Source organism: Hippichthys cyanospilos, chromosome 9, assembly GCF_059441005.1.
Source record: "Hippichthys cyanospilos isolate Australia breed blue-spotted pipefish chromosome 9, RoL_Hcya_1.0, whole genome shotgun sequence".
NCBI classification, from domain to species: Eukaryota; Metazoa; Chordata; class Actinopteri; order Syngnathiformes; family Syngnathidae; genus Hippichthys; species Hippichthys cyanospilos.
The window spans coordinates 11,727,463-11,748,061 of NC_142377.1; the positions used below are offsets into that span (position 1 = coordinate 11,727,463).

Genomic DNA, 20,599 nt, shown 5'->3' on the forward strand with positions numbered 1-20,599 from the left:
AACAAGACTTTTTCCAGTTTTTATTTATTTTTTTTAGAGGATCTAGGAGATAGAGTTCTATATTTCTGAGTTTCATTCTATTCCATATTCTAAAACAACCGCACCAAAAAGATGTAATGACATGTTTAGTATGATCAGCTGAACATTGGTTCCAAAATAAAATGCACACTTCATAACGTATTTAATCTGAAAAGTTCTACTACAATATCATGATATAAAAGGGCTATTGTGTGAAATCACACAATAAAAGAAAGTGATCTTGTAGTGATATTGTAAAGAGTTGTGGTGAGGTTTTTCACATTCTGCTGTAACTTTCATTCAAAACGTATTTTGTAATGTAGGCACTTTTGGGCTTCCCTACCAGACACGAGTGTTTTTCCGCCTTGGATTATGTATCCACAAAAACATTATCAGAATCTCTCTGCGTGATTCAAAGCAAATATATAGTCTACCACTGCATTCAACTATAATAACATATTGCTACACACAATACGTGTTTGAATCCCTCTGACACAAAGTCATTGTTCCGAAGTCTCACGCAGCGGAAGTTGTCAAATGACGTAGTTCTTTTTTGGGCTTTCGAGCGGGATGAGCTGTTGCGAAACCCAAAAGTTTTCAAATCACAACTTTTTTTGATTGATTATGGCTTTCCAAACGGAAAAAGATCTCCCTCTGTGCTTGACGCCTTTGAAAGTAAGACCGAGCGACTGTTGATATATATATTGTTTAATAACGCGTTTTGCTATCTCCCTGGCTAATTTACGAGTTGCTCACAGACAGGAGCTAGCAAACAACTTGCATTGAAAGAGGTCTCTGAAAATGTTACTAGTGTCCCTCTAATTTTTAAAGTCAGGTGGCTGCTAATCGCGATCAATTCTATGGATATTTTTAAACTTCTCTTCTTTCAATCACCATGTTTTCGTGCTGTCACCAGTTTAATACTAACAAGTGACTCATTTCTTGTTCTGTTTGTCTCCTCCAGAATGTCGACGCCTTATTGCGATGTCCTATTTGTTTCGAGTTTCTCAACACTTCAATGATGACCAAATGTTCTCATAATTGTAAGTACGGCAATTGCATTTGTTGGAGAATGTCGTTGTTTTGGTGCTTTTGGGATTTTGCCCAGTCACATTATGTAGATATAGGTTCTAAGGCTGCACGATTATGTCCAAAATAATAATAACGTTTATCTTGGTCAATATTGAAATCACGATGACCAAAACTTGGCACACGGCAGCACACCTAACGCACTTGAGTGCAAACCAATGAAAAAAATGAAGCCTACTTAGAATCAAGCACATTCGTCAATTTAATCAATTAGCAGTCAAAATGTCATTTTCAGTCATTTCAGTCTGAATTTATTCCATTTTTTTGCCAATCGGGTTTCAAAATAGGTCTCAATTGACAGTTAGCACGATATATATTTGGAATCAGGTGAGCAAATGAACACAATTTCACACTGGTAAATAATATATGAGGGTAATTTAACAATAGAGGCTTTTGTCACGCAAACATTTGGGAAACATTGCCATCTAAAGACTTTATAGGTGTAATTGAAAGCTGAAATCACGGGAGGGTGCCATAAAGCCAACTTATGCGTCTTCCATGCTTTTTTTTTCTTTGACTTTTTCTCTCCCCAGTGGTCACTAGGAGTTGTTTGACGTATTTAGGTCCCAGTAGTCTTTTTCAGCTGAATCAGGTGTTTGTACTGGCGAACTATTTGTTTGTTTTCCGCGTGATAAAAAAATTCGGAAGGTACGCATTGCGGAAGATCCAAGCCTTGCTCCCGCCCTTGTCATGGCTGCTGCATGATTTGCTCGCCTGTTATTTCTTAAGCTTAATGAAGATTTAACCTTGCATTTGCCCTCTGGTGGTAGGATGACAATTTGCTTAATTTGACATGTCTACTGTTAGTAGCCAGCTTTTTAAATGTTAATATCGCGGAGGATCAACTTAATTAAAATTTGATTAATTGTGCAGCCCTAGTATGTCCATAAAATTCTCACTGAGTTAAATGTAATCGGCATGGCCAGAAAGATCTTTTCAAGACGATTGCATAGAAAAAGTCAAACAAAAGCTCCCTAAGTTTCAAATATATATCATGAGTAACAAGTGATTTTCTGCCATTCAGCTGTGAATACATCTGTAAAAACATTAGGCCATTCTGTATATGTTGTTGATCAGCAAAAAATATGACATTATTTTGCTGAACAGTTAAGATGTCTGTGTTTCATTTTACAGTTTGTTCTTTGTGTATCCGGAAATTCTTTTCTTATAAGCTTCAGTGTCCAGTTTGTAAAGCGGTAAGTTTGCAACTTTACGTGATGTTGATTTGCAGAAGTCTCATAAGTCAATATTTCATTTTATTGAAATCGCCATTATCTTTGGCAAACGCCATTCCTATTCTTCTTGGATTCCACTTCCACTATTGTATTTACAATGCAACACTTGATTACAAAAACTTCAAAACTAAAGTTCTTCCTTTAGCAAAGAAAACAAAAATCAAGAAATGTTATCTAATGGTAATGCTATTAATTCGTCATTATTCTATTGAAATGAGACATTTTGCATGGGAGAAAATTATTAAAAATCTTCAACTTATCAGTAATATTTTGTTAGATATCTTTTAGTTTTTTTTTGTGGGTGTGTGTTTTTTTTGTGTGTTTCCCAGTTTTGAACATACAATAAATTGCCAGATTTCCAATATTTTCAATAAGAATACGCCTTTGTAAAGCAAAAAATCAAAGCATGTCACGCACGTCATCAAAATCTTGTGAGTTTAGTTAAGGAGTAACACTAGATGTTTTCCTTTGTTTTTGTCTTTGTGATGTCAGCAGATAGTAGTTAATTCATACTCCTTTTTCTAGCAAGCGACAGAACAAGAGCTACGAAACAACCGTTTACTGGATGAATTGGTTGCCAGTTTTCAAACTGCAAGGTAAGCCGACTTTTACATTTATTGTACAGTGGAACCTGTGAGATCCAATCAAATGTGTAGGTGGATGCTGGTCCACCTTTGTTTTCAAACTAAACAGGCAATTTTAGTTTAACATTTTATTCTATCATTCGTAAGTTCCTCTCTGGCTCTGGCTTTACAACAAAATGAAAGTGAGGACACACATTTTAAAGTTTGACCAGGGGTGAGCAATTAATTTTCCGAATAAGTGATGTAGGAAGCTGGGTAGATTGTTGAGGTGTATGCCAGCATGCTAATCAGCTGAGTTCCATATTTTATGTTTATGCCAAGCATAAATTGTTTTTATAAGATGCTGCTTGTGCAGATAGAATAGAATGCATTATTTTGTCATGGAGCATATGTTATAATCCATCAATTTCCTCCTCCCCCTGCCGAAATGCTGTAGACAGGCCATTTACTGTACTTCTCCCTCAGGTACTTCTCTTAATAATCTATTTGAAGGTTGGATCTTCTTTCCATTTTGAAATATATAATAATAATAACCACGAAGAAAAGTTTTTTTCACACTACCATCAAAGAAGACTTTTGTCAGGCTTTTCCTGTATGCGGTCTCGATATTATGTGTGAAAGGCACCAACATGGAATGTGCTGTTTTATGTGGACTTGCGAATTTTCCATTTTCCAAGGTTGTATCTGAGGTAGGAAGACAGCTGTTTGAAAAGGGTTAGTGGAAAGCCAGAACTGGTGTGTGAAGTACAACAGCTGAAACCCAATCTTCTCATCCTGCTGTATTCATATTGATTGTGCCACACAAACTATAGAATTAAAATTTGAGAAGATAAATCCGCTGTGTGAATATGAACGCAGACAATATCCATCTTGGGTCTGACTGACAGACAAACATGTAGATTTTTAACCAGGGCTGACTGATATGATTTTATTGAGCTGATGCAGAATTTCGGCAGAAAAGACAATACAATTACAATATTAATCCGCCAATTAAAAAAAATATATATATAATGAATAAAAAAACATGTTTTTCTTCACAATGGATTTCAGTAGGTGTGAATCATGCAGATTTGCACTATTCAGGGGTGGGCCAGATACTGTACCTATTCCCCAGGAATAGCATGGCGGTCATAATGATAACACATTTAAGATTAATTTATGTTGCAATGTGTATTTTATCATTTCGTTTAAACAAATTGACTTTAGTTTTTGTGTAAAATAGTTTGATTACGTATAAGGTAATATCTTATTATTTGTGAGAGCATTCATCGTATCCTTACTTGCACCAAACGGAATTTGGTATTCTCATTAGGTGATGATATGTATGCAGCTCTTGTCGTGCGCTTTTTGTGTACAAGGACTGTGCAGACATTATCCTCTTGCCCAATTACTGTCAGTGTAAAATCGGATTACAAAGTTTTGCTGTTAGTTTATAATTCATTTAAAAAACAGACAAGTGATATTATCTTCAGAGTGCCTCTAATTTGTCAGTATTAAGGCATTAATCAGCCTCTTGCGGTGTAACTAAGATGATCGATTGTGTCTATGGTGACAATATTATTAACTTCATAATTGAGATTGTTATAGTCAGTTGCATTCACTGTTAAAATTTATAAAGTGGCGGCTTCTTCTTAAGATGATTATTAGCAAAACTTTTACTCTAGTGGTTTTACCCGACTTCTGGCTCCTTGATGAATCATTTGATTTGAGAAAGCACAAGGAACATTAAACATGCATGCAAGACCACGAAGCTAAGGAAACCAAATTTATTGATGTTGAGGCCACCTAATCTGGGTTCTAAAGTTGTGATTTGCTTTCGGTTTCATCCTGGAGTTGAGGAGGGGAAATTTTGCAGGGACAATCGCTGTCATGAGTAGTGAGTTCCTGAGGGGAGCAATTTGATAGGCGTTACGTTACTTTTTGAGCTCTCTTAACATTTCTTTTGCTTTTTAGCAACCCGAGTCCATTTAAATGTCAGTAAAATGCGTTTTGAGCTTTTTCATTCACTCTGCCATCATTGGTTTCACGTCATTGCTGATCACTACTTTAGTTTTTTTGTTGTTGTTTCATTGTGGTGGTCGTCTTTCGAACAATGTCATGAAAGCTATTTGAACTCATTTACTGTCATTGCCTTAATGACTGAGCAGCACTGTTCTTTATGAATAATATTTTTTACCAAAACAATGCCATTGGATCCCCTTTTATTGATATGATTATAGACTATTATGCCAAACAAACAGTTGTAGTGCACTGCATTATATCAGAACTTGCACAGTACTTGTCTCTGAGTAATTCATTTCTAAATGAAGGATTTAAGGCAAATCCAGCAGGGATTTAGTTTTCATTAGCTGAGGTTATGTAACATCATATATTGTTGTTTATGCTGTGTAGCTTTATAGCTAATGTTGCTTTAAAGCCCAATGTGAGCAGCCTGCTGGTCTCAAGGAAATTGAATAATGTTTTGAAATCAAGAGTTCATTTCAAGTGACCCCGATCACTTGGTTCACTTCACTTTTTCCATCTGCCTGACAGATTCAAATACAGTATGGTTGAACACTTAAAGTTGAATGCCCTAAAAGTGGTGTCATCCGAAACATTTTGGGAAAAATATGTGTCAAAAGTAATCCCCATGAAGTAAGTAATAGTTGTTTTTGTAAAAGGACATGCACTTTATATAGCACTTTTCCACCTTGGGTACTCAAAGTGCTGATTACTCATTTACCTACTGATGATGCAGCATCAGGAATAACTGGGGGTTCGGTGCCTTGCTCAAGGACGTTCAAGAGAGTCACAATGATTGGGCGATGAAACCCACAGCTACTCGGTTGGTAGATGAAACATAATTGATTATCTGTCAATTATTGTGATGACAAATGAATGAAAAAAAGTTTATATTTCCAGCCTTAAATTAAAAATAGGACAATATTTCAAATTTATTATGCAGAAAACGCACAAAATATGATTTACTTTACAGGTTTATCATTTGTTTTTCAGTAAAACCAAATGTTTTTGAATTGTTTGATTTTATACTTAACTTTTGATTTAAAAAAAAAATATATCGCTGTTTTGATTAGATAAATCTGATTTTTTTTTCTCCCTTGAGTCAGGGCTAATGTGTACCACTTTTGCCCTTATTAGTACGAGTTAATTGACTAACTTGTCAGAAAAACTCTTTTATGACATTCACATTGTCGGCATCTGTTCTGACAACGAGTATAATCCTTTTATTAGAGAGCATTGTTCTGAGCAACCAAGTAAACAAAACAAACTAAGATGGGGTCAAAATGACTCCTTTTTTTAATCTATTTTGTGCATATTTTTTTTTCTTTGTTAGTGGCAGGCCATAGTTTTTTCATCAATCACCTCAGGGTTATCAGTACCGCAAAAGGTCTCACTTTAGACTGTTGACACTAAATGAGCGGACGGCCACATGACGCAACTGGCCTTTTAATTTCCTGCCAGCTTGAGTGCCTGAAAATGTGTTTCTGTCGGCGGGGGAAAGGTGAGGATCTGTAAATGAGGTGATGCACACCAGATGAAATATAGTTTGAAACCTGCATATGTTATTTATACAATGTGTTCTGGAAATGGTGGGGAATGGTTTCCACTCCTGCCTCGCTGTTCCGAGTTTGGAAAATATAATATATTCTGCATTTTGGGGTTAAAGGATGGTAGGACATTTTTGTATATTCTTCATTTTGGGGTTAACAGTTAGTTGCAATGTTATTTACTCTCAGAAATCACCCCAAATCATTTCAGTCTGTTTGACTTTGCTCATGCTGCCTCTGCTAGGAATGACATTATATATCCCTCCACATTGGACATCTTCTGCAACTGTAAGAGATTACTTTGGATTACACAATAAATTATGAAATTATATTGGATGATTAAAGAAGGTAACATAAGGAAGATTTTTGATACATTCAAGTTTGTTCATCACTTTAACAACAAACTTTCACTGAATTAACTGAGTGTTTCATTTTGTTTTAAATGGGTGAGTGATCCAGATTTCTTTCCTACTGCTGACTAATGAACTGTTGATAGAATCTGCTTCAAATCTGGTTATCGTCATGTGACTGGATATTTAAAGCGAGTGGAGACGGATTGTACTTGCTACGGAAACACTGAAAACGTTATCCCTCCGGCTCTCAGCTCAATGTGACATGTAGACAGAGTGCACTTCATTTAAAACAATGCAGTGGAACCAAAAGTTACTTTTGATTTGTGTTTATTTCAATTTTTTTGTTCATAAAAGCAATGTTAAGTGAATTACTATTTGCCAGTATCCAATAGGTGATTTTTATAACATCCTAAAATGTAGGAATGCTACAATTTTCGGCCAGCGAAAATTTCGTTTCTGGCCAAAAGACAATACGTTTGGAAAAGAATGGTGTGATGAAGCTGAACTTCACACAAATAATTCCCTTGCAAGTCCATATGTAACTGTCGGCTGTACAGTGAAATGATATATGACTAAGTAAATTTATTCTGCCTTTAACACGTCTCATGTTCACGCATTCGAGATTATTACATTATAGTGCATCTTGAGAATTCAGTTTTTTTGCAAGTTTGCAAGTAAAAATAGCTGGAAACTATTATCATAATATTGTGATCATATTGCATATTAAGCAGCCACTTTTAGGACCTTTGACTTTTGATTTTTAACGTACTCTATTCTTTGTAAAGAATTACATAATCAAGTGTGTAAAAGTTCATACTGTGCTGCATTGCTTACATTGTGAGTTTCCGCAAAGTCTTGTGTGGCATAAAGAAGGTGCGTATGCATGCGATTCGTGTCAGTGATGGCTAATGGGCGCATTGAGTTCGCATATCAAGTTTTAAATATGGAAAGTAGAGTGTTGCACACCTCATTGGTTCCATTTTATTGCGATGTAATGGACCTGCTGCCATTTGTTTGCCACTCACATTTTCAAGATTGCGGACAATGTGTCGCCTTTTTTCATGGTCCGTTGAAAAGGAACGTGGATACTTAGGCTAGTAGACATTATAATTAGAGGCCACGACTCACTGACTTCTGCCGCACAGGACATACGGTATTTATGTTACGTTGTTATGTCGTTTTGTGAGAAAAGCAGAGCTTTCATGTAACTGTCTTCTATACTCTCCTTATTGTTATTCCATTTTCACTTTCCTTTTTCCAGGCAGCAATTGTCACAAACCTATTTTGACTCCCCACCATTATCCCCTAAGAACCCAATATCAGTCAAATGCAAATCACCCAGAGACAAAAGACAGACGTACAGCAGCTCCGTCAGTCACTTTTTCCAGAAGAAACCAAGACATTCTCTTGTAAAAGCTGTCCACACTGGACATGCACACTGTGCAGACAACACTGACCCCGGCACAACCATTGTTAAGGCAGAACTCATTGAGGTGGGAGAGGCTTCAATACAGGATATGGGCCCAGTGCAGCAGGAGGACACAAAATTGCACACAATCAGCACAGAGGAAGAGATGCCACATTCTTCCTCATCACCACCAACAGATGTGAAGGCAACAATCAAAGGTAAATCTTACCCCCGGAACACAAGGTTGTCGCTTCTGATAACATCTGTTGTGTAACTCCGGCAGCCGGTACTCACAGTCTGGTAATACACAAGACATTATCAAGCCATTAGTAGTGTAGTATAGGAGTTCACTAGCTGTCTTTCGCACAGCTGCCATAATAGTCAATCGGGATTGATTCTCCCACCGGTGTGAACATATATGTGTATATATATGCAGGGGTGCACATCATTTTTTTCGTGGGTTACTCGCATGAGTACTTGGGTGTGGTGCTTGGTACTCACCCTTCCTACTATTTCTTTCATTAAAAATAAGTCAATGTCATTCTCAGTGCGCTTCCACATTAAGCACACTGTCTGTATGCGACATTACATTATTCAAAACTGCTCAAAACGTCCATCAGTTATGGTTTGCGCAGTATCCTCAGAATAGGAAGTCATTGAATATGCGTGCTTAGCTTTAGGAAAGGCGGGGAGAAAACTATAACCTTAGATGCAACGTACTGCGTTGCGTCTCTGTTGCGCTACGCAGCCTGTTAATAAATAAAAGCAATTCCACCCCCTGCTTATTGTGGTGCTGGGGCCAGGCGGACACACAGTTTATGGAATCTGCGGGGCAAGTGGAATCCACTGCGTTGTTCCTGCACTTGTCTCTGCGTTGTCTCACCGCCCAGCAAGAGGGTGATTAGCTATTGCTTCCCAACTAGCTTGTTTGTTAGCCATAAGTTGCGCTACATTCACATACTTTTCATACTTGTTAAATAAACCTATTATAAATAAACCTAAGGACTATTGAGTGTGTGTGTGTGTGTGTGTGTGTGTGTGTGTGTGCAATAGTCCTCATTGACTATTTCCTTAATTGATTTTATGGCAGCTGTGCGATAACCAGCTATGTTTTTTTTATTCTGAATACCAAAATACTCACTAGCTGCAGCCCGACAGCACAAATACAACATGCTCCAATTACTTTCACATCACCTGTGTGGCAAACCCGAATGAAGTAGGTGCTACGTGCTACCTCACTTCTTATGTTTTGTATTTGGTAACTTGCAGTGTATGATGATGTGATAAAAATATTTTCCCCCAGTGGAGTGCCCCGTGTGCTCTGTAAATGTGTCTCAGCCATTCATCAACAAACATCTGGACATGTGTCTCGGAAGTGAAGAGAAAAAGGAAAGCTTAAGGAGGTAAAGTAACTACAATTGCACATAGTTAAGACTAAAGCAACACAGAAATATCTACTTTAGAAAATAACACTTTTTGTTTTTACGATTGTTTATTTCAATTTAAGTCTCATATACCAGGTACTATTATTTCTGTCTACAGTATATGCTGACTTGAAAGTGAAGCTTTTTGTTGAAACCTTGTTGCCTGACATATTGACTGGAAGAAGATTTGAGGTGTTCTTCCAATCCCTTTTGAGTTTCACTCCTCAAAGTGATTCATGCTGCACTGTGTGCAGCAGTTCGATTGTTTTTTAATGACTGGTGATATTTTTGCACCAGAACAGAACACTTAATCTGGATGACACCTTTATGTCACAGTGAAGAATGGTAAAATCTAAAATATTCTGGACCGGGTAGCAAACAAGACATCATAAGGAGGGCTACTCTTGCAACAAATCACTTACTGTAAAAAAATTAAGTACAGGAAGATGCACTCGTATCAGTTTGTGAGGAAAAAAAAATATACTGTATATATATAAATGCAGTTGTTCTGTGGATTAACCAGTCCCAAATATTTATCTATCACAGCTCCCTTGGAAAGGCGAGGCGCCCAATGGGGAAGTTGGTGTACAACTTGCTTAGCCTGCAGGAGTTGAAGCGGAAACTGAAGGAATGCCACCTTTCGGTAAAAGGCTCCCGTGATGAACTGATGAAAAGGCACAAGGAGTTTGTGCATATTTATAATGCGCAGTGTGACTCGCTCAACCCCAAATCAGGTGAAGGAAAGCACTCCTCAAAAGTTGCTATGTGTTTATGCCTCTTTCTATTACTTAGTCCGGTCTGGTTTAACCTTCTTTAATATAGTAATTTAGTCTGCCTTTGGATTCTGTTGAAACTCTGTGGATCAACTTTTTGTGGTTTTCCAATGTAATCTGACAGTAATTGGAGATGATAAAATTGAATTGAAGTTCAACATGTAACTACAGTTCTACTCACAAGAAGGTGAAAGAACTTACTTGGCTTCCCATGTTACATATACTGTAGTGTATTGGCAAAATAATGGTACCAATAGGTCACATATGACTTTGCATGCACCAGATTGATCATTCAATATCTTGAAGCTCTGCCTCCGGGGCTCATTCAGGATTCATAGAATTGCACGTGCATTTGTAACATTTACAATTACCTAGCCGGTGCTTTATAAAGCACAGTTGACGTGACCATCCGTATGTGAAATAAACATGTAATTGTTCAACAGTTGACGAAATCGTTGAAGAGGTGGAAGCCATGGAGCGGATCAAAAATCAACTAAATGGCAAAGCCAAACCTGTAAGTTGACACTGTCTTGTGGTTGTGCTGCCTCCATTGAAAAGTATATTGAACATAGTACGGTATATTATTTTTCAGCTGTTTATATGATAATAAAATGTGCAGTGTTTTTTTTCCCCCAAATTATTAATAATTATTTCATTTGTGCAGGTTATGGTTTTCTCAAAGAATCACTCTGAGGAAGAAATTGATGCAATTCACGCAACATATAGTAAGTGGGGTTTATTTGGTTATTTGGTGACTATTTAGTTATGTATCCTGTGCTACAATGATGTCCGTTACTATGCCTGATAAATTGCATCAATTTCAACTGCTTGGCCTAATATGCTTCATAAATACAGTACACATGGGAAACAGATTCTGCTCCGAACAAATTTGTGTAGTGAAAACACATATCAAAGCCCTCTAATTTACTGTACTTCAAAGTTAAACTTAGTGCTTATTATTGTAATAATTGTGAAATAAAGTACCTGAGTGTGCAAAGCCAAAAATATCACAAATGCAAAAGATCCATGAAATCAGAAGGATCAAGAGCATTCTGGGTACATTTCTTAAAAAAAAAAAAAAAAAAACGTAGATAGAACACTGACCTTTGCAAAACTTAACTTTATGATTGCCACCTTCTGTCGAAAAAGAACGAAGTTAATGGAAAACAAGTATAATTTACTGGTTTGTGGCAGTTTGCCAATTGGTCCCAAGCCTTTTCAATATTTCTTCACTGCCTTAAAAGCTTACTACAGAAAAAAAAAACAAAAAAACTGAGGTGGGTGCACTGTATTTAGTCACGTGGGGTTCTCCTCTTCCACAGACAGCTAGTCAATATGAGTAGACAATGAAACAGGCCAGTAAAATGTCCCCTGCTGCAATAAAAAAAAAACAAAATGAGGTTTTTCTTTTATGTCTTGTGTTAGCTAAGGACAGCTTGTCTTTTGAAGTTATTTTCAAAGAACACTTATTATGCCATAAGACAAAGAAAAGAATTGCGGGTGGTAAGTCAATTGCTAAAGGCACTGAAATCCTGTGTGTGTATGTGTGTGTTTTTAAACTCCATGAAAGACTTATATTTTTTAACAATGGACTAAGTGAATGATTTCACTCCTCTTAGAAAAGCTATTAAGTGGCTGGAATCAGGGTCATGTCATCTCGCCCTTAAAATTATTTTTCAGATGACCGATTCTAAATGATTAATATAATGATTCAGAGGTAATGTGGCACTTGCCTATTGTTCATATTTAAGAACGAAGCAGCTACACACATCCCCGGAGCTAAATCTGTTTGTTTTCGCGCAAATACAGCAAACTTGCATTAGACCACCTGCGCATCAAAATAGATCTTAGATGGTCTAAAATTTTGTCTAGTTTTGGTCACCAAGTTGCAAGATGGAATGCAATTATGCCAGAACGCCTATTGAGGCAAAACTTGGTCTACCAAAATCCCAAAGATGGTCAAGCTAGAACTACGGTGCAGGCAGTAGTTAGCCCGGAGTTTCAGTCTACTTTTTCTTTTATTAACTCATTCGCTGCCAACCTAGTCATATTGAATTTTGACGTCTACTGCCGTCAATGGCAGTAAAAGAGTTAACTTATTCACTGCCAGTCTAGTTAAAACTGAATTTGTGGCAAAATGGCCAACCCTTGAAATGGAAGAAAACTGGTGGATTTTGTTCCTTTAGTAATATTCCACAAGTGCAGTTTAAAATAGTGGGGTTGCTTACTCGTAGAAGAAATAATTAAAAAGATTTTTCGAGGGTTGGCCCCTCCTAGGCACACTTGAAACTAAGCCTCCCTATAGTCTTTATTGAAAAGGACAGTTTGCCCATGTACAATGTGTGTTAAGGCACATGATTAAAAATGGGGGAGAAAATGTTTGATGTACATCGCCCCCTCATTCTTTCTTTGCACTCACTCAGTTCACAGTAAATGCCTAAAGCAGAATCAACCCAAGTAAAACCGGACCCCATCAGTTTTCCCTTCGGGGTGGATGTCAAACATGGATTTAACTATTGGAGAATGTTTTCTGGTTAACTGTCATGTTGACAAGATCCTCAGAGGGGAACAAACCTTAGAAAAATAATTGAAAAATGAATGTGACTCATAGGAGGAGGATTCTAATAATAGCTGTACTACTGTGATAACCTCTTGATTTATCACAGGAGGATGTGGGTGAGTCACCCCGCCAGTACAGGGAGCCAGCAGATAGGAAACTGTGCAGCACTCGTGTGCACTTGCAGCCTTTTGTCAAAACATGCCGTTTATCATTTGTAGAATCAGCAATTGCTTCGTCAACAATGTAAACAACCCTGGAAAGTGCAGTCTGTGACAAAACTGTTGTGATATCGGTTGCTATGCAGTTGCTATGGTCATGTATTTGTCACCTTTGTCATAATGGTCAGGTATTTGTCACCGTTGTCATTTTTATGTCTTTATCACCTCGTATAGGACCCTATTTACTAGGGATGGCTAGAGACGTAAATCCCACCAGCCGATCTATATCGTCACATTGAGTCCACGAGAACAAGACAAAATGATGATAAGATTTCGGCAAAATTTGTGATTAGAAAATAGTTTCTTTTTATTGAGCAGAGTGCCAGATAAATAACAATATAGCATGCACATGTAAACATTGACACACTTGTTACAGGTTTACGTTTTCAGCTGCAGCCTAGCTAGTTTAGCAAAATGCAAGCAGCTTGTGATAGCTTGGGTGGTTGGTGTACTCCTGTAGGGCTACTTCTATTGTGTGCCTTGGTATTCAGATAAAAAAAAAAAAAAATATATATATATATATATATATATATATATATATATATATATATATATATATATATATATATACCGTATATATACCGTATATGTATGTATGTATGTGTGTTTGTGTTTTTATTTGGTGAAAAACAATTCTAAACACGGAAGAACAAAAAACACTTTTCCACCCTATAATGAACCAAGTTTGTTCCTTGATTTATCAGTTGCTGTGGCTTTTTAGTTTGCTGTATAATGCCATTGTCTGGTCATATTTAAATTCTAAGTTCTTTTTGACACGTCAAAATGTCATGCCCTCAGGCTGTCAGGGCAAGCTGCCTTCCTAATTTCATTTTGCGTCTAGATTCTGAGTCTGGCTTTCCAGGCCCCGCTTCCGATGCTCGCTTACGATGGATTTTTGTGTATAAGGGATTTCCACTTCCATGCTCTCTCTGCCACAATTGTATACCAATGCAAAGTGCAACTAAGAGGACATTTTTCTAATAATACTTTCTCAGTGCCAAAACTGCGATTTGAGTTTTGCTTCATTGGGAATCATTAGCTTGTGTTCCGAAGGATTTCTAATGAAATGGAAAGTGGGCAATTTATAATGCATTAGTTAAAGCAATTGATATTCGCTAACTTTCAATGACACTTTTCCTCTGGCGGGTTTGACCAAGCAGCCTTCCAAGTGCACTCTACCATCCTATTCAATGGCCTCGTGCATCATTATCTTCACAGGGAAGCAGCACAGCAACGACTTCACTCAACTGGTTGCCCAGGTTCGCGGTCGCCTAGATACAACCAGGCAGACTCAGATCAAAGAGGAAGCTGGAGACAAGGATGCAGAGCAAACGCCTTCAGCGGGTATGGGGTCCTTTAACATATTCTCAAAGTTTTTAAATCTTCAACTAAAAGTCTCCACATGTATTTTAATGTTTGGAACATTTCCTTGAGTGACACATTTACCATGACTGACTTTTGTTAGGTTTAGCCTGGGGTGACAAATGCTTGTTGGTATTCATCCAGTCAGTTAACGTTTAGCATTGCATGAAAAGCAGTGCTCATTTTATTCTGGTCCCAACAGAAATTGCTTGGAGTCCCAAAAATTGCGCAATAAAAAGAGCAAAGTAAGTTACAAACTGCATTTACAAGACGTGAGCAAAATCCAACAACAGATATTAACAAATATTAACAAAAATCGACCAATGAGGGCAGGAGTTGCTATGTACTCCCGCCTGGGAGTTATATCTACTATCATATCTACTCCTGCCCTCATTGGTCAACGGTCACGCTGGGAGCCAGTCACGTGACTTGTACGAGTTCCCGTGAGCTGATTGACAGATTGGCTGTGCCTCCTCATGAAACTCACACTTGGGGAGGAGCAGAAGTGCGTATCCATTTCTTTTTTTTTAATTTCAGTATCAATATAGTGGTATTTTAAATACATTTCATTTCGTTTTTTTAAAATTTCAGTATCAATACAGTTGTATTTAAATACATTTAAATAAACGAGAATCCCTATCCTTATGTGAAACAATTTTTGAAGCACACCTCTACAAAAAACTTAACATGGGGTGGACACACGTTGATTTGGTAGTGTGCAACCCAATCTAAAGTTTTGCATCTAGAATGCAGGGATGCAGGCAAATGAGAGCACTCATATACATGTAACATTTCATATTCTAAAAGCAGCAGAGTGAAAAATAAAATATAATCAGGGGAAATTTTTAATACTTTTAAAATGCTAGTCTTGTGAGCTCTTTTCTTTGATATTATGCCACACTATGGTCTCGCTTGATTTGTATGTGAAGTCAAATAACTTGAATACATTTATATCATTCAGCTCAAGCTGCAGAATCAAGTAATTCCTTGAATATCAAATCTGAAGAAGAGGAAGATAAGGAGCTTTCTACGAGAAGCGTTCTCTTATCAAACAGCCCCACTTACAGCGACATGTCTGTCAGCAGGTGAGTTTGCCACAAAGGTGACTTCAAGCTCTTTGAGACTTCCTCGACGCCAGAATTTTTAGCCTCAGATCTGTTAACTTTGGATCTACTTGAGGACATTGCTGGCTGACTGTACTATGAAAGATGTGTGGCATGCCTGGCAGAATGCTTGCAGATTTTTTGCATGGAAGTGCGAAGCCACAGATTGACTGCAAAAGAGATGTCTGGCCTACCTTGCGGGTGCTGATAATGTGCTATAAATCACAAGAGCTGTCCCTAAGTGGGGATTTGGTAGTAGCTTTTCCAATTGCAAGTCCAAACCTCTATAGTCTAATGCAGCTTTTTAAATTGAACAAGACTGAATGAATTCACATTTTTTCTAGGAAAACAAACATTGCTCGAACCTTCACGCTAGAAATTTTGAAATCGTATCTCCACTAACGGGAAAAGCAAAGTTTCTTTAACTTAAAAATTGTCCGACTTTTCCAAATTTCAGCCTCATCGGTTAATAGGCTCTGAATTCTGCGAACCCCCGTTAAAGCAGACTGATTATCTTTTGGTTGAATCCAGATAAGAATATTTGCAAGCATTAGTTTTAAACCGAGAGTATCTTAACTTTGTATTTCTTTTGAAGCACCCGATAATCTTAATACAGCAAGGTGATATATCCGATTACTTATCGACCGATGCCAATTAATTGGTGATGCTTTAGCTGTTGTTTTTGCTCGTTATTTCTCTGTGGCAGCTGTCTTGTTGCATCTCCTCATGTACCGAAATGCAAGCAGCACATAATGAAGGAAACCTGTTCAACACAGCGGCAGGGAAGAGTTTCACGCTGTGTGTATATAGTATGACGTTTACTTTTATAACTTCTCGTGTGATGTCTGGCACCAATTAAGATTCAGTGCACTGCAATTCAATCCACAAACTTTATTAAAGTCTTGTGTTGCCACAGTAATTCCACATTATCAATGAAATTAACTGTTTTTCTTCCGCTTTCCTCCCACCTTCAGTTCAATTTCGGACATCTGTGCACCAGAACCTTCCGTAATAGAGTAAGTTATTTCCACCATTAAAAAAAAAAAATCTCATTCTCATTTTATGTCTTATTTGTAATAGATGGGCGGCTCGGTGTAACGGTGGTTAGCACATCCGCCTCACAGTTCAGGGAACCAAGTTCAAATCCACCTTTCTCCCGCCTTCCTGTGTGGACTTTGCATGTTCTCCCCATGCCTGCATGTGTTCTCTCCTGGCACTCCAGCTAGCTCGCACACTCCAAAAACACGCCTGCGAGGATAAGCGGCTATCGAAAATGGATGGATTGATATGTTTGTTAGCTAGTTATTGTGGCTGTGGCTTTCTGATACAATCAGATATCGTTGGACCTAAGAGCACACAGAGACAAGAGTGGTTAGTCACTGCTTTGCTAATGTGGCTCCGGAAACAGGGAACACACAGACGGAACCAAGCCGGAGCATAAAGCCTAATCAGGGGGAGGCAGAATTGTGGTTCGGCAGGCAGAGTGGGTCTTCTTACCGTGGCAGCAGGCATTCATTCCAGTAGGCAAGGAGAGTCAAGGTCAGAAATCAGGCAGGCCGAAAAGGGATGCCTGCGACAGAGCTTAGCATAAAGACAGTCTGGTGAAAGCAGGAAGAGACATGTTTGTACGCTGGATTGGAGATTGGTTGCACCTGATGGTGATAAGACTGATTGTGGTTAGACAAGTGAGAGAATGACTTAAAACAAACAAACAAACAAAAGCACACAATAGCTATATTATTTGTCTTTTCTCTAAGAAGCTTTGTCATCTTCATTTGTGGTCTGTTTCCCATGAAAGCTGGCTAGTCGCTCAAGTCGGAGCGCTGTTTTCTTCCCGCTCTGTAAATGTCATGTTTGTAATGTTCTCTATAGGATGCCAGTGAGGTGGGAAGCACGTTGCTGGCCAATCAAAGTGTTTGGTGTGGCAGCTTGCATGTTGACAAGGGAGCTCTTGACTACTGCTGGTGTACTTCTTCCTGCTCACAGTCGTTTATGCTGCAAGATTCTGTTTTGAAGATAAACATTCGAAAGAATAAGTTCAGACCAAGCGGAGACTCGGATATTGGGCGTGGAAGTGCCATGTCACTTCTATGGAAGGGAACGGGAAAAAGGCGGCTTAATCTCCACATTGCAGGTTGTCATGGTTGGCAGCTCAACTAGCCCACTCCGTCATCGTTCTCGCTTCCACTTGCCACGTGGACTTGTGACCCAAATTCCAATGCTGGAATGTTATTTTTCCTGCCAATAAAGTCAGGATAAAGAGACATTAGACACCTTGTTGTGGGCTGTGAGCTGATATCAATCTTAACTCCTTTCTTGTGAGGAGGGCCCTGCATAGGAGATTTAAGAGGTTCCACATGTGGACGTTGCAACTCCTCGATGCTTCTCTCACTGACGTGTTACCTGGGCAACATTGGTTTGCACCCGAGGTGTTTGTCAAGCAAACCACTTGCGCTGCTGTAAACCTGTACCATTTTTTGTTTTAACTATATATATATATATGTGTAATATAAATATATTCAAATAATTTCATCTCGGTCACTTTAATTCCACATTTTTTTTCTGTGTGTACCGTACCAGGGCCACAATTAACAATTCTGTTAATATGAGAAATATATATGTATATATAAAACCATAAATCGGGTGTTCATTCATAGTTTTGATGCATTTCGAATCTACGTTGTAAATATAGTAGTCATGAAAATAAACAAAACTGAATGAGATGTGTCCTAACCATCAGCATAGTGTTACAGCTGCAAACTTGAATAAATGTAACTTATGGTTGTGCTATTTGTGTATTCACAGCACATAGTAGTAATATTAGTATAAGTCATCCACAAATAATAAATGGTGTTAAGATCAAATTAACTAGTTTTAGCATACATAAACCATAATGTATACCATATCAAATTAATCACATTCAGTCAGCATGATGAATAAATGGAAGATGAGTCCAACTCAATCATAATTCAGTTAAAATGACCTAATTAAAAAAAAAAAAAAAGATGACATTCACCACGTCAGTGAAAAAAAAAATTCATGTGCAAAGGAGAAAATGATTGCTGAAGGCCAAATTTGGTTTTTCACCAAAAGACAGGAGTTATTGGAAGACATTTGTGTAAATCATTCATTGTCTTTTAATTAGATGGCATACGTGCTTGCTTATCTCTGCTGGACGGTTTCAAACCACACAAGCAACCAGTTGAATCGAAATGAATTTGCTGGTGACAAAATTAGAAGGCAGTTAGTGGAGTAGACTGCAATTATTGTCACCCCTGCAGTATTATAATCTTGTGAAGAGTCACTCGAACAGTGTAGGTGCAGATTTTCTGCTTTAAATTAATTAAAGCTTTTTCCCCTTGGTGGGTTTGTAAAGTCCGGGCTAATTCGTAGTCACGTTCATCTCTAATCTCTTATTTTATCTTTCTTGTTTGAAAAAAAAAAAGAACTTGTAGATTTCATCCACGGAACTGTTAAAGAATTGATGATTCTTTTAAGGCTGTACTGAGTACTGAATAATTATTAGAATGTTGAATGCTGCTGTTTAACCTCATCGTGATGAGGTGATAATGTGATCCCATTATGGAGTGCTCCTGTAAATGAAAATTTTTGTCCTTGAAAGTACCACTCTGCAATAATGCAATTAAATAGAATGCAAATAAGCTGAAGGAGTATGTGTATGACCAAATGTTCTTCTGAACAGTGTCATAAAGAGGACGCCTGTCAAAAAGCGAGCAACTTGCTCCCGGATATCCGGCGCTGCTTCATCGACAGCCTTGAGGAAACGGCGACGTAAAACGTGACAAGGGGATTTATTGAAGATGGAGACTCAAAAGACTGCGCTTATTTGAAACAAAACATTTTGAAAATGGAAAGGTCATCAAGCGCATGACATGTCTTTTTGTATTTCATGTTGTGTTTCTACGTGACCTGACATTTTATTTCAATGTACGCTGCTTATTGGTTTTAATTGTTTTGTTTTTTCAAAAATTCTCAACTCTGTTCAAGTGTAAATAAAGATGCAGTAATTGATCAATTCCATCTTAGTGGGCAATTTTATTTTGAACATCTAGTAATGGCAGGGGCAACAATGGGCAACAGATTTGCAATAGAAATGCATGTGCTTTGGGATATTCCTTTAACCCAGTCAAACCCCCTCATAGAAAAGAGAAGCCCCCCCCACTCACACACATCCACACACACACACTCGATGCACTGACCATAAATAAGATTATTATTGATAAAAATGGTATAAGTATACCTAGACGACTGTTGATTGTTTTTATAGCATTTATACGGGTTATAGCTTAGTATAAAACAGAAAAAAAAGCAAGTGCATCAAAGTGCCTGAAACTAAAAGAAAAAGATGAAAATTCTTATTTTATTGCAATTACACTTCACGTGACAAAAACAAAGCCTTTTTGTTGGGATCATCCGCACCCTCCCAGGCCCTACTATTTGATAATCACCGCTTCAACCCAACAAAAAAGTGTGTTTTGCGCTATTCGTTTAAGCCCTTAACCCAAACGATTACAACAATGAATACTGTAATGAAAACATGGGTCAAATTGATCCAAGTGACCCAACTTGTTTTTTGTTTCCCTTTTTTACTCAAAATTTGGAGAGTGTAATGAAGTCTGTTGTGACAATAGAAAGATCGTCAGCAGTGCTTTCTCTTCACTAGGTGAGAAAAAAAAGCTAAGAAAAACCTAAAACCTATTATATAGGGAAGAGAAGATTACTGTTTAGCCTATGTTGAATTAAAATCATGGCCCAACATGTTGGGTCTGGCCCTCAACCCAGATGGCTGGGTAAAAATGCCTTTAGAACCTATTTCACCCGGTATGGATTACTCTTACAACAAGGCACTTAAACAAGATGAAGGATTTCTGTCGTGTTTAAGTTATCCTCGGGCCAACCTCTG

At 37.9% G+C, this 20,599-nt stretch overlaps 1 protein-coding gene across 2 annotated transcripts; it reads left to right on the forward strand.

Moving 5' to 3' along the window:
- The first annotated feature begins 563 nt into the window (after positions 1–563).
- On the forward strand, positions 564–19,711 carry rad18 (RAD18 E3 ubiquitin protein ligase). 2 transcript variants are annotated; one of them, XM_088424643.1, is made up of 13 exons: positions 564–693; positions 983–1,061; positions 2,242–2,303; positions 2,868–2,938; positions 8,089–8,453; positions 9,539–9,638; positions 10,206–10,393; positions 10,876–10,946; positions 11,097–11,157; positions 14,429–14,554; positions 15,534–15,657; positions 16,650–16,691; positions 19,379–19,711. In XM_088424643.1, exons 1-13 carry the CDS (start codon positions 643–645, stop codon positions 19,476–19,478), a joined length of 1,440 nt encoding a protein of 479 aa, XP_088280769.1. In that variant the 5' UTR covers positions 564–642; the 3' UTR covers positions 19,479–19,711. The 2 variants fall into 2 exon arrangements, with proteins under 2 accessions (XP_088280769.1, XP_088280770.1); XM_088424644.1 differs by lacking the exon at positions 16,650–16,691.
- Positions 19,712–20,599: the final 888 nt, after the last annotated feature.